Here is a 12408-nt window from a genome sequence, read left to right as displayed (position 1 = left end):
TAGTGTTTTTAAGGACTTGGGGAGGGAGAGCGTCAGTAACAGCTAAAGGCTGAGGTGACCCTCAGTTCTGACTTAGTCTACCTGCCAGGAATGCGTTCACGCCCGACAGCCCCCCTCCCCCCACCACAAGCCACCACTCGCAGCGGGCGCCCACCCAGGGCAGCGGTCAGTGTGGGTCCCGGACGTCGGCCGAGCAGGAGCCCCTCATGGCTGTGTGGGGAGAGGCGTCCTGTGGGAGGGGCTGGCCTGGGAGGAGGAGGTGGGGAGCCCGGCCTGTGCCCCTCCAGATCCTCGAGCCATCCAGGAAGCGGGCCACGCCCTGGGCCTGGGCCAAACCCCGCGTCCTCCCCGCCTCGTGGCTGCACTGAGGCTGCTGGGGACGCGGGAGGTGTCACCTTACAAGGAAGCACTTTGGTGGGAGAGCATTGCAAACGTCCACAGAAAATCATCAAAACAAAGAACAGGTGTGGGGGCCACAGGCAAACAGCTGCACCGGCGTCTCATCCCACACGGGCGTCTTCACGGGAGGCTGCAGGCTCGGGAAGCGCCCAGGAGGGGTCAGACACGCACTCCCTGCGGGCACTCGGTGCAGCCCGTCCGTGGGAACCAGGCCGCAGCCCAGGCTGCCCACGTGTGCTTTTACCCTCGAGGAGCAGCTACAACTACTCTCACGTCCCGTTCGCAGCCCTGAGAGCAGCGAGGGGCGGGAGAAGCCCAGTCCTGAGCCGGCCGGGGCCCCGGTGGTGCCTGGAGGCCGGCTGGGCGGAGGCTGCCGGCTGGGCCGGGCCGTATGTGGGACTGAGTGACGGCAAAGCCACTGCGAGAGACGCCTGTGTGGTCACCGGCGCCTCCGGTGGGTCCTGAACATGTGAACAAACAGATGCCACGTGCAGACGAGAGGAGGTTTACACTTAGAACATTTAAATATAAATTAAGCTATAACTTAGGTCACAACCAAAAGAAAACCCAAAAAGACACTCAGCCATTGGGAATGCTGAACACGCACACGGGACGCCGCAGCTGTCGGAGCGGGCCGTTCACGCCGCCTTGGCGCCCCCGCCGTCAGGCCGTCTGGCACTGCACCCCGCCCCGGGGCCCGTCCTCGTCCTCCTCGTAGGCCTCCCGGTGCTGGCGCCAGCTCTGGTCGCTGGGGCTGAACTCCTGCAGCTCCACCTGCTCCATGTCGTCTGTGACGGTCACCTTCTGCCGCGGGGGGAGCAGGGCCTCCAGCTGGGGCAGCTTGTCCAGGGGAAGCCAGAGCTTCTCTGGGAAGACGACCTGGACGGGGAGGGGAGGGGGGGAGGTGTGGCTTCCCTCCCGCTGAGCCCCCCACCGACCTGGATGGGGAGGTGGGGGAGGTGTGGCTTCCCTCCCGCTGAGCCCCCGCCGGGTCCCAGGGGCGCGGCCGGGCACTTACCAGGAACTGCACCACCAGGCTGCCCCTCTCCAGGGGCGCTTTGTAGATGGGCATCCCCTCGTTGCGCACGCACTTGAGGTCCCCGTGCTTGATCACCTCACCTGCCGTGGGAAAGGCTCGGTCAGGAAGCAGCGCGAGAGGCTTTAAGTCATACGTTTTTCAAGTCCCTGATGGCTCTGAACTTAGACAAAGCGAGTCACTAACGTGCGTGTGAAAGCAGGCCGCGCGGCCGTGGTTTAGCCGCTCCCGGACCGCGGCGGCGGCGGGAGCGCGGGCGGCATTACCTGACTTGGACGTAATAACCAGGACGCGGTCGTCCAGGGTGGTTACCGTCTTCTTGAAGCCACAGAGGGCCTCGGAGAGCTGGATTTTCATTTTCATGATCAAGTCGTGGCCTCGCCTCTGAAAGACACTATGATCCTTCTGATCAAGCACAATTATGACATCACCAGGCTCCAGCTCAGGCTCCTGATCGCCTTCTCCATGAAACAGAATCTTTTGCCCATCCTTCATGCCTAGGGAACATCACCCTTGCTGGTTAGCCACTTCTCTTCCGGGCCACGCCCTCGCAAAGCACCCCCCACCCCCAAGGCAGCGGGTGCGCCCGCCCGCCCGGAGAGCGGCGGGGCCGCGGCCTCACCTTTCTCCACGTGCACCTCCAGGATCTTCTTCTCCAGCACCACCTTGGCGCCGCTGCAGCCCTCGCAGCGGTCCTTGGGGCTGATGCGCTCGCCCTGGCCCTTGCACTCGATGCACATGGTCTGGATCTGCTGCACCATGCCCGGCCCGATCTGCTGGATGTGGACCTGCATGCCCCGGCCCTTGCACAGCGGGCACTTCTCCACGGAGCCCTTCTTCCCTCCGATACCTGGGGGGGGGGGCGGGGGGCAGACATGGGGGGACAGGACAGATGTGAGCTGCGCTGTTCCCTGGGGTCTGAATTCTGACTGTTCATAAACACGACCAGCCATGGGGACGTGACGGGTGGTCCTAGCCACGCAGAAGGCAGCAGATGGTAACGTCAGCGTCTCAAGCCGAACTCATCACTGAAGCCCCATCACGTGTTTTCTCCCACCCCAGGGAGAACACGGCCTGCCCAGGGCGGCTGCCCGGCTCAGCCAGTGCTTGAGGGATCGTGGGTCTGACTGCTCTGACAAACCGGATTTGAGTTACAGCGTCACGTTAACTGCACGTATGTGTAGTCGAGGTCAGGAAGCGACGGCCAGCTGCGGGTTTTGTGAGTAAACTTTGCTGGACGCGCGCCCTCGCTCACGTCCTGTCTGGGGCTGTGTATGCACCAAGAGCCGGAACAGGCATGACGGGCCCACATGGCCCCCAGGCCTCAGACCCTGCCTCGCGGGGCCTTCACCGAGGAAGGATGCTGACCCTGGGCTGGGGAACTGTCTTGGTTTCTGTGTGCAGGCCAAACAGAAAATGCCCGGGCCAACGAAACCAGTGCCCCCGGGCCACGTGTCTGCGGTCTCCGCCTGGCCTCCCACCTGAGAAGATGAGGCTGTCTTCCTCTCAACTTAAAACCATCACAGCTGCTTGCGGATCTAAGGGATCAGAACTCTGAGAACCGTTCAAAAGTGTGTACCTTCACATTTCTCACAAATTATATTTTTCTGGAGGGCCAATTTCTTCGTGACTCCGTTATATAAATCTTCAAGAGTTACAGACAGCTGGTGCACAACGTTCTTGCCTTGAGGAGGGGAAACGACCGATTAGGAATACCGCAGTCACAATGCCATCAGATCCCACCCCGATGGACAGCGTGAGGCTGTGTCCCAGCCCCTCCCCGCCCCTGCTCTCACACCTGCCCGTTCCCCTGGCAGAGTTCCCCTGGCTCTCTGCCAGGGCGAGACAATACCCTTCTGGCTGTGAGCTCATTAGTCATTTATGGATGCCAACAGAGACTTTCCAGCTGTATTTCTAAAACAAATCTGAAGGCAGGCCCCGCTCTACGATGAGACGGATCCGCTGGGCCCCCCGGAAGGAGCCCTTTCCTCCCTGATGGGACCCTCTGAGACTCTCCCTGAGCCTGACGCACCCCACGCCGAGCCCTCCTGTCACTGTGGCCAAGTGTGGTCTGTGTGCCGGGCGGGGTCTGTGTGCTCGGGCCTCTGCCAGCCGCTCGGGCCCAGGGCACAGGAGCCGCGGCTGCTCGTGGCCGCGGAGAAGCTGTCCTTGTTTAGTGGCTGTCCTCTGAGAGACGACTTAATTAAGGGCAAGACGTCGTTCCTCTCACGACAGCGAGAAGGCTGGGCAGGCAAGAGTCCCCAGGTTTCATCACGTCTGCGTCGTCACTATGCGAGCAGGCAGCACACCCCGACTACGGGACGGGGGTCCCCTATCCACACTGCGGCGCTCAGCCCGCGGTTCCCGGACCCACAGGCAGGCTCCTGGAGCTCCAAGTCCATCATCACGTGAGGACAGTCCAGCCGTGCGTCGGGCCTGCGGTGACCCACCACCCTTCGTGGCCCGGCGCAGAGCGTTTGGCTCTGCCTTCGTCCTGGGTGGCAGCACTGGCTGTCTCTCTGGTTTCGAGGTGCTAAGCAGTCTATCAGGGTACACTGAGAGAAGGGGGGCTGTTAGAGATGGATCACTAGGAACAGAGCTGACCCCCATCCTGGCAGGCTAGGAGGCAGGGCGATCAGGGAGCACAGCCCAGAACCCTCAACGCTGCCGAGGGCCGTGCAGCCCAGACTAACCCTCCTCCACGTCCGGGGAGGAAGCCGCTCATCTTAACGCTGTCGGAAGAGGGGGGTGGAGGGTCTTTTACAAAGATGTTCAAGGACAAGGACCCAGACGTCTCCTGAGCAGGTGGAGGGGCCCCTACATGCAGGCGAAGGGGGGCCCAGGGCCCAGCCGGGAGGCGCAGGAAGGAGGTGTGTGTGCGGGGATGGAGGGCGTGCATGCGGGGAAAGAGGTGTGTGTGCAGGGGGGGAGGGAGGGTGTGTGCGTGTCAGGGAGGGCGTGTGTGCAGGGAGGGAGGGCGTGTGCATGTCAGGGAGGGTGTGTGTGTGGGGAGGGCGTGTGTGCGGGGAGGGAGGGCGTGTGCATGTCAGGGAGGGCGTGTGTGTGTGCGGGGATGGAGGGCGTGCATGCAGAAAAGAGGTGTGTGTGGGGGGGGATGGAGGGCGTGCATGCGAGGAAAGAGGTGTGTGTGCAGGGATGGAGGGCGTGCATGTGGGGAGGGAGGGTCTGTGTGCAGGGGGGAGGGAGGGCGTGTGCGTGTCAGGGAGGGCATGTGTGTGTCAGGTAGGGCGTGTGTGCGTGTCAGGGAGGGCGTGTGTGCGTGCACGGGAGAGGCACAGCACGCTCGGCAGAGGCATCACTGCCGACCACAGCAGGTCCGGACACTCGGGAGAGGACCCCACGCGAGAGGAAGAGGGCAGACGAACGTGACCTTCCTCCTTCCCACTGGCCACTCCACCGGCCCTTCCTGCGGGGCTGGACGTGGCGGGCTCGGCTAAATGTGCGGAGGCTGCGGGGAGCCTGGACACTAGACACGCGATGCAGCCGTTCAAGCTGAGGGTCCCAGACCATGACGGTGGCCCCTTTAAGGCCCGATCCGTCCTGATCCCTAACGGCCACCTGGAGCTGGACAGCCTGGTCAGGACTTCAGGGCACCCACCTCTCCTCTCTCTGGCCATCCGCCCGCCGCCGCCGAAGAACATGTCGAAGATGTCCATGGGGGAGGAGAAGTTGGGGCTGCCCAGGCCCCCCTCCTTGATGGCCTGCTCGCCGCCCTGGTCATAGATGTCCCTTTTCTTCGGATCCGAGAGCACTTCATAGGCCTGGGAGATGAGCTTGAACTTGAAAAGAAAGAGCGAGGGATGACTTGAGTTGGGCCATGAAGCAAACCCACCACAGGAACGCAGCGTCAGAAGTGTTCTGCCCCACCCCCACCAGCTGGTCTGTCCATCATCTGGAACCGAATTTCCCACTGCTCCCCGCCGGGGGGGGGGGGAATGGGCCACCACAGAGAATGAGGGAGAGCAGTGGGCGGGGAGCTCCTCCCACGCTGGCTGCCCCGACAGGAAAACGGCGCGGAACGAGGGCGCAGCGAGCCCGGGCAGGCCAGCCCACAGCGAGAAGGCCCAGGCCTCCCAGCAGGCGGAGAAGGCCTAGCCTGGCTCCCCAGCTCGGGACTGCTTGACGTCTGCTGACCTGAAATCAGCCACGGACATGTGTGAGCGCCTGTCCCCTGCAGGCTGCAGGCGCTGTGTGTAAACCTAGATCTCGGTTATCGCAAGGCCAAACCTCCCTCCCTCCCTCCTTCCCCTCCCCCCCCCTCCATCTCATCTGTCGGTACATCCCCTCGGGGTGCGTGCCTTCAGCTACGCACCTCCTGCTCTACGGCCAAAACAATGCCCCACACGTCGCGCTCCCACCCCAAGGGCCATCGCTGGATCCACTTGTAAAGAAGGAATGAACCAGAAATCCCACACGCAGGGACAGCCGGCGGGACGGAAAGACCGGAGAACGACTCGGGATCCTGGGCTGGGTCTTGCACGGGGTGGGGTGGGCGAGGGGACTGGCTCTGGAGTCCAACCAGCTTCCTGCCTGCGATCATCGGCCACAGGCCCTTCATGGAGTGACTGCTGCTGGGAGGGGAAGAGAACGGCGTGAGACCAGGCAGCAGCTGGGGAACCAGGTGTCCTATATGATAAAGGCCTAACGTGCAAATCGGCTGAATGGAACGTGTCCTATGTAATAAAGGTCTAACGTGTGAATCAGCTGAATGGAACGTGTCCTATGTAATAAAGGCCTAACGTGCAAATCGGCTGAATGGAACGTGTCCTATGTAATAAAGGCCTAACGTGCAAATCGGCTGAATGGAACGTGTCCTATGTGATAAAGGCCTAACGTGTGAACCGGCTGAATGGAACGTGTCCTATATGATAAAGGTCTAACGTGCGAATCGGCTGAATGGAACGTGTCCTATATGATAAAGGTCTAACGTGCAAATCAGCTGAATGGAACGTCTCCTATATGATAAAGGCCTAACGTGCAAATCGGCTGAATGGAACGTGTCCTATATGATAAAGGTCTAACGTGCGAATCGGCTGAATGGAACGTGTCCTATGTAATAAAGGCCTAACGTGTGAACCGGCTGAATGGAACGTGTCCTATATGATAAAGGCCTAACGTGCAAATCGGCTGAATGGAACGTGTCCTATGTGATAAAGGCCTAACGTGCGAATCGGCTGAATGGAACGTGTCCTATATGATAAAGGTCTAACGTGCAAATCGGCTGAATGGAACGTCTCCTATATGATAAAGGTCTAACGTGCGAATCGGCTGAATGGAACGTGTCCTATGTAATAAAGGCCTAACGTGCAAATCGGCTGAATGGAACGTGTCCTATATGATAAAGGCCTAACGTGCAAATCGGCTGAATGGAACGTGTCCTATATGATAAAGGCCTAACGTGCAAATCGGCTGAATGGAACGTGTCCTATATGATAAAGGTCTAACGTGCGAATCGGCTGAATGGAACGTGTCCTATATGATAAAGGTCTAACGTGCAAATCGGCTGAATGGAACGTGTCCTATGTGATAAAGGCCTAACGTGCGAATCGGCTGAATGGAACGTGTCCTATGTAATAAAGGCCTAACGTGCGAATCGGCTGAATGGAACGTGTCCTATGTGATAAAGGCCTAACGTGCAAATCGGCTGAATGGAACGTGTCCTATGTAATAAAGGTCTAACGTGCAAATCGGCTGAATGGAACGTGTCCTATGTAATAAAGGCCTAACGTGCAAATCGGCTGAATGGAACGTGTCCTATGTGATAAAGGCCTAACGTGTGAATCGGCTGAATGGAACGTGTCCTATGTAATAAAGGCCTAACGTGCAAATCGGCTGAATGGAACGTGTCCTATGTAATAAAGGCCTAACGTGTGAATCGGCTGAATGGAACGTGTCCTATATGATAAAGGCCTAACGTGCGAATCGGCTGAATGGAACGTGTCCTATATGATAAAGGCCTAACGTGCAAATCGGCTGAATGGAACGTGTCCTATGTAATAAAGGCCTAACGTGCAAATCGGCTGAATGGTGCACTGACCAGTCACTATGAAGCGCACTGACCACCAGGGGGCAGACCCTCAACGCAGGGGCTTACCCAGCCCGCAGACCCCAGGCGGGCCAAGGCAGGTGCCAGCGGGGGGGCCCCTAATTGCCCTGCCGGTAGCCCCACAGATCAACCCTCATCTCCAGCCAGGCCGAAGGACCCTACCCGTGCATGAATTTCATGCTTTGGGCCTCTAGTCTGATATACAACATCCAGGGCGCGAAGAAACGAGGACGGTCCGTGACGCCCGGTGGGATCATCCTGGGAGGAGTGTGGGAGGAGGCAGAGGAGGGCCGGGAGGGGCGCGCAGTGGGTGGCCTTGCCTCTGTCGTCCCAACTTCTCTGCACTGTTCTGCTCTCCTACGACTTCTTCAAACTTTCATGAAAATCTATTCTTCAAACTAAAAGTTACAGTGAAACTGTCCAAAAGACCAAAGTCATCCAAAAGCCAGCTGGGGTAACAGCCAGGAACCCCCCATCGCTGCCCTGGAAGGGACGCGCTCCCCGGCAGAGAACGGCCGGCCGCCGACGAGACCCGGACAGAGTCCACGGAGAGCGCCTGACAACACACACGCTGCCCGGTGCTTAGCAACCCGGGACAACAGGCCCCAACAAAGACCAGCGCACGGCGGCCGCCGGCCCGCTGCAGCGAGCGCGGGGACAGGCCTGCCCTCATCTATTTTTGAAGAGACATGAATAATACAGCGACGGCGGAGCAGGAGGAAAATAAACACCTTCCCCCACGGCAGCACAGTCACTCCACGAAGGGCCTGTGGCCGATGACCGCAGGCAGGAGGTGGACGAGAACTACGCACCAAGTAGAAAAGGTCTACGCAGCGTGCCCAGCACACAGTAGGACGACACACGCAGGAGGCATCTGCCGAAGGAGAGCGTGAAGGAGAGCGTGAAGGAACGGACGGATGAACGATGGACGAACGAGTTCTCTCCAGGGAACTTCACAGCAGTCTCTATCGTCCCTTTGGTTTCCAGCCCCCATCCCCCGGCCCCCGGCCCCTTCACCGCAGTAACTCCCTCCCCGCTGCGCCTCCTCAGGGCTGTCTCCCCGCAGAACCCTTTACATGGCGCTTCCTTCTCGGGACATCCCATCCGCTCGGCCAGCCCACCAACGCCCGCGCACCGGCCCGCACGGCCAGGAGCGAGGCCCATGCGGGCGAGGGGGCCGCGGTCCCTGCCCTGCGTGGGTGGCAGGGGGCATGCAGGTGCCCACATGGAATCCTAACTGGAGGAGGAGGAGGACCGGGTCCGAGTCGGCCTCCTGGCCGTGGGCACATCCCCAGCCGAGAGGGACCGGCCGGCCCGCACCACCGGCGGCCGCACTGAGGTGACTGTCAGCGCCTGGCTAGACGCAGACGCGAGGCTACCACCCACCCCTGCTCAGGCAGGTACGACAGGGGGACACCTACACACACACACACACACACACACACACACACACACACACACGCTGTGCAGGTCACGTCCGACGTTAAACAGTGGCTTTCCGCCCGGCCGGCGTGGCTCAGGGGCTGAGCGTCGACCTACGAACCAGGAGGTCAAGGTCCGATGGGCTCCATCCCCAGTGTGGGGTGTGCAGAGACAGCTGATCCGTGATTCTCTCTCCTCATGGATGTTTCTCTCTCGCTCCTCCCCCTTCCTCTGTGGAATCAGTGGAAACATATTTAAAAATAAATAAATAGCTCTAGCCCAGTGGTCGGCAAGCTCATTAGTCAACAGAGCCAAATGTCAACAGGACAACGATGGAAATTTCTTTGGAGAGCCGAAAACCGACTTCTGCGCACGGGCCACGAAGTTTCAATCGCACTGTACGTGCGTGCCCGCACGTGGTATTTTGTGGAAGAGCCACACTCAAGGGGCCAAAGAGCTGCATGTGGCTCGCAAGCCGCGGTTTGCTGACCACCGCCCTAACCGGTTTGGCTCAGTGGATAGAGCGTCGGCCTGCGGACTGAAGGGTCCTGGGCTCAGTTCTGGTCATGCCGGGTGGCGGGCTCCAGCCCCAGTGGGGGGCCTGCAGGAGGCAGCCGATCCGTGATTCCCTCTCATCACTGATGTTCCTCTCCCTCTCCCTTCCTCTCTGAAATCAATAAAATGTATTAACAAAGCAACTAAGTAAATAAGTAAACAGCGGCTTTCCCACACGCCGCCTTCTGAGACGGGAACCTGGACACCTGGATGCGCCCTCCTCCAGGAGCTTGCTTCTCCGAAACCGGCGACCGTGAATGGGTGGGGGTGGGGGCGGGGAGCACCCTGTGACTCACCGGCACCCCGAGCCCAGGGCCAGTCACCTTAAAAGCTACAGTAAGCCACCTAAATATAGACGAGACAGACGGCCAGCGAGCGGATGGCCGTCCAGGAAAGCACTCGGCTTGTGACCGCCACAACGGGCGCCGGCGGCTAAATATAAACATGCCGTCACTCCTGCCACCCGCCGGCCTGCCCCGGGCGGCCATCCTCAGCCCAGAGCGGCTCAGGCAGAGACAGGTAAGCAGACCTGAGCATCCGTCCCCAGTCTAACTGCTGGGGGGGAGGGGGGCGCACCTGTGACTTCAAGAGTGGTCCAGGCGCCCCGGCCCGGGTGGCCCAGTGGTTGGAGCATCGACCTGTGAGCCAGGAGGTCAGGGTTCCCTTCGGGTCAGGGCACAGGCCCGGGTTGCAGGCCCCGTCCCCAGTGGGGGGCGTGCAGGAGGCAGCCGATCCATGACTCATCATGGACGTTTCTCTCTCTCCCTTCCTCTCTGAAATTAATAAATATATATATATTTTTAAAAAGTGGGTGGGGTGTCGTTGCTATCCGCTCCTACAAAGACCCGGCCGCCCCAAAACCGTCCGGGACGCGCACGTTTTACAAGAAAGCTGGCAATGCCCTGGCCGGTGTGGCTCAGTGGATAGCGCGTCGGCCTGCGGACTGAAGGGCCCGGGTTCGAGTCCGGTCAAGGGCATGGACCTTGGTTGCGGGCACATCCCCAGTGGGGGGTGTGCAGGAGGCAGCTGATGGATGTTTGTAACTCTCTCTCCCTCTCCCTTCCTCTCTGTAAACAATCAATAAAATATATTTAAAAAAAAAAAAAAAGCTGGCAAGACGGGAAGGAGCGGGAGGGCCCACCAGGGACAGTGCCCGGTCCTCCCCGTCACTCTCCGGGCGGGCGGCGTGGGGCCTCCATGGGGATGAAAGCAGGGGAGCCGGGGCCTCCCTGTTACGCACGTTTCCGCGTCCCCCCCTCCTCCCCCTCCCCCTCCACCCCAGCCCCGCATGGCTGGTCCTCGGGAGCCGCCTCTGGCACCGGGAGCCGGGGACCTTCTTCCTCTGAAAGGGCGGCGCCCCGCGCGACGGTAAACATCTCCGCGCCTCCGTTTAAGGGAGAAAAGGGGACCCCCCCCCGCCCTGTCCGGCCAGGCGATCCGGGCCGAGATGGGCGCCACCCCAGGCGGGGCCCTCGTCCTGGGCGCAGGCATCACCGGGGGCTCCGAGCCCAAAGGAACTCCCGCCGCCATCCCGCAAGCGCACCTGCGGCCACTGGAGTCCCGCGCCGAGCTCCTGTATCAGCCGCGTCCCGTTCCACCGCGCCCCTCACGCCCCCTTACGTTCCTCACGTCCCCCCGCGGCCCCTCACGCTCCTCACGTCCCCTTACGCTCTGCTCTTCACAAACCCTACGCCCCTCGTGCCCCCTTACGTTCCTCACGTCCCCCCCGCGGCCCCTCACGCCCCCTTACGTTCCTCACGTCCCCCCCGCGGCCCCTCACGCTCCTTACGTCCCCTTACGCTCTGCTCTTCACAAACCCTACGCCCCTCGCGCCCCCTTACGCCCCCACGTCCCCTCACGTTCCTCACGCCCCCCCCCACGCTCTTCACGCCCCCTCACGTCCCCCCGCGCCCCTCACGTCCCCTCACGCTCCTTACGCCTCCTCACGTCCCCTTACGCTCTGCTCTTCACAAACGGTACGCCCCTCGCGCCCCCTTACGCTCTTCACGCCCCCTCACGTCCCCACGTCCCCCGCGCCCCCTCACGTTCCTCACGCCCCCTTACGTCCCCCTGCGCCCCCTCACGTCCCCTCACGCTCCTCACGCTCCTCACGCCCCCTTCCCCAGGCCCCTGTCGCCCACGGCCCGGCCGCTGCGCCCCCACGGCCCGCGCCCTCGCGCCCACCTTCTCGCCCTCGTTGGGGTTCTTGTCGGGGTGGTACTTGAGCGCCAGCTTCCGGTAGGCCTTCTTGATCTCCTCGGGCGTCGCGCTGGGCTTCACCCCCAGGATGTCGTAGTACTGCGTCTCCTTCACCATCTTGTCCCCGCGCCGCGGCGGGCGACGCCGCTCAGGAGCCGCTCCGCGCCCCGCCGCCCGCCCGGCCGGTCACCTCCCGCCGCGTCCGCGTCCCGTCAGGCTCGGGCCCGGCGCGTCACGGCCACGTCACGGCGCGGCCGCGTCACGTCACAATCCCGTCACGGCCCGCGGGCCCGTCCGGCGCCGTCCGGCTCGCACTGGGGCGCCGGCGCCTCCGCGGCGGCTTTTATGGGGCGCGGGCGGCAGTTTCCGCGGGGACGGTGACGCCACAAACGCCCGGAACTTTCTGGAAGCTGGGCGGCCGCTGGCCCACACTCTCCGCACCCCACCGGACCTCCCGCTGGGGCGCGGGCCGTGCGAATCGGCGGGGCCGCGGGGCCGGGCTGGGCGCAGGGCCTCTGTGCGGTCACGGGCGGGCGCCGCGCTGCGTGTGAGGCCCGCGCCGCCCGGTGCCGCCTCGGGAGCCGCAGTGGCTGTAGCCCTGCGATAGCGCCTGGCGCCCCACGCCCAGTTCTGGGCGCCCGGCGCCTCCAGGAGCGGGGGAGGGGGAAGCCTAGGGGGAGAGGTTCCTGTGCCTTCCACCCACCGAGACCCCAACCCTCCGGGACCCCAG

The 12408-nt window shown here is 62.0% G+C and overlaps 1 protein-coding gene across 1 annotated transcript; it reads right to left on the bottom strand.

The window, feature by feature from the left end:
• Positions 1-900: 900 nt before the first annotated feature.
• On the bottom strand, positions 901-11994 carry DNAJA4 (DnaJ heat shock protein family (Hsp40) member A4). The gene is made up of 7 exons (XM_080651819.1): positions 11664-11994; positions 5055-5235; positions 3015-3119; positions 2058-2285; positions 1702-1932; positions 1418-1518; positions 901-1278 (listed from the first exon to the last, which is right to left on the bottom strand). Exons 1-7 carry the CDS (start codon positions 11793-11795, stop codon positions 1063-1065), a joined length of 1194 nt encoding a protein of 397 aa, XP_080507945.1. The 5' UTR covers positions 11796-11994; the 3' UTR covers positions 901-1062.
• Between the last annotated feature and the right edge of the window lie 414 nt (positions 11995-12408).

Source organism: Plecotus auritus (genome assembly GCF_963455305.1).
Source record: "Plecotus auritus genome assembly, chromosome: 15".
NCBI classification, from domain to species: Eukaryota; Metazoa; Chordata; class Mammalia; order Chiroptera; family Vespertilionidae; genus Plecotus; species Plecotus auritus.
The sequence above is the reverse complement of the archived record's forward strand: the minus strand, read 5'-3'. Positions and strand labels throughout refer to the sequence as shown.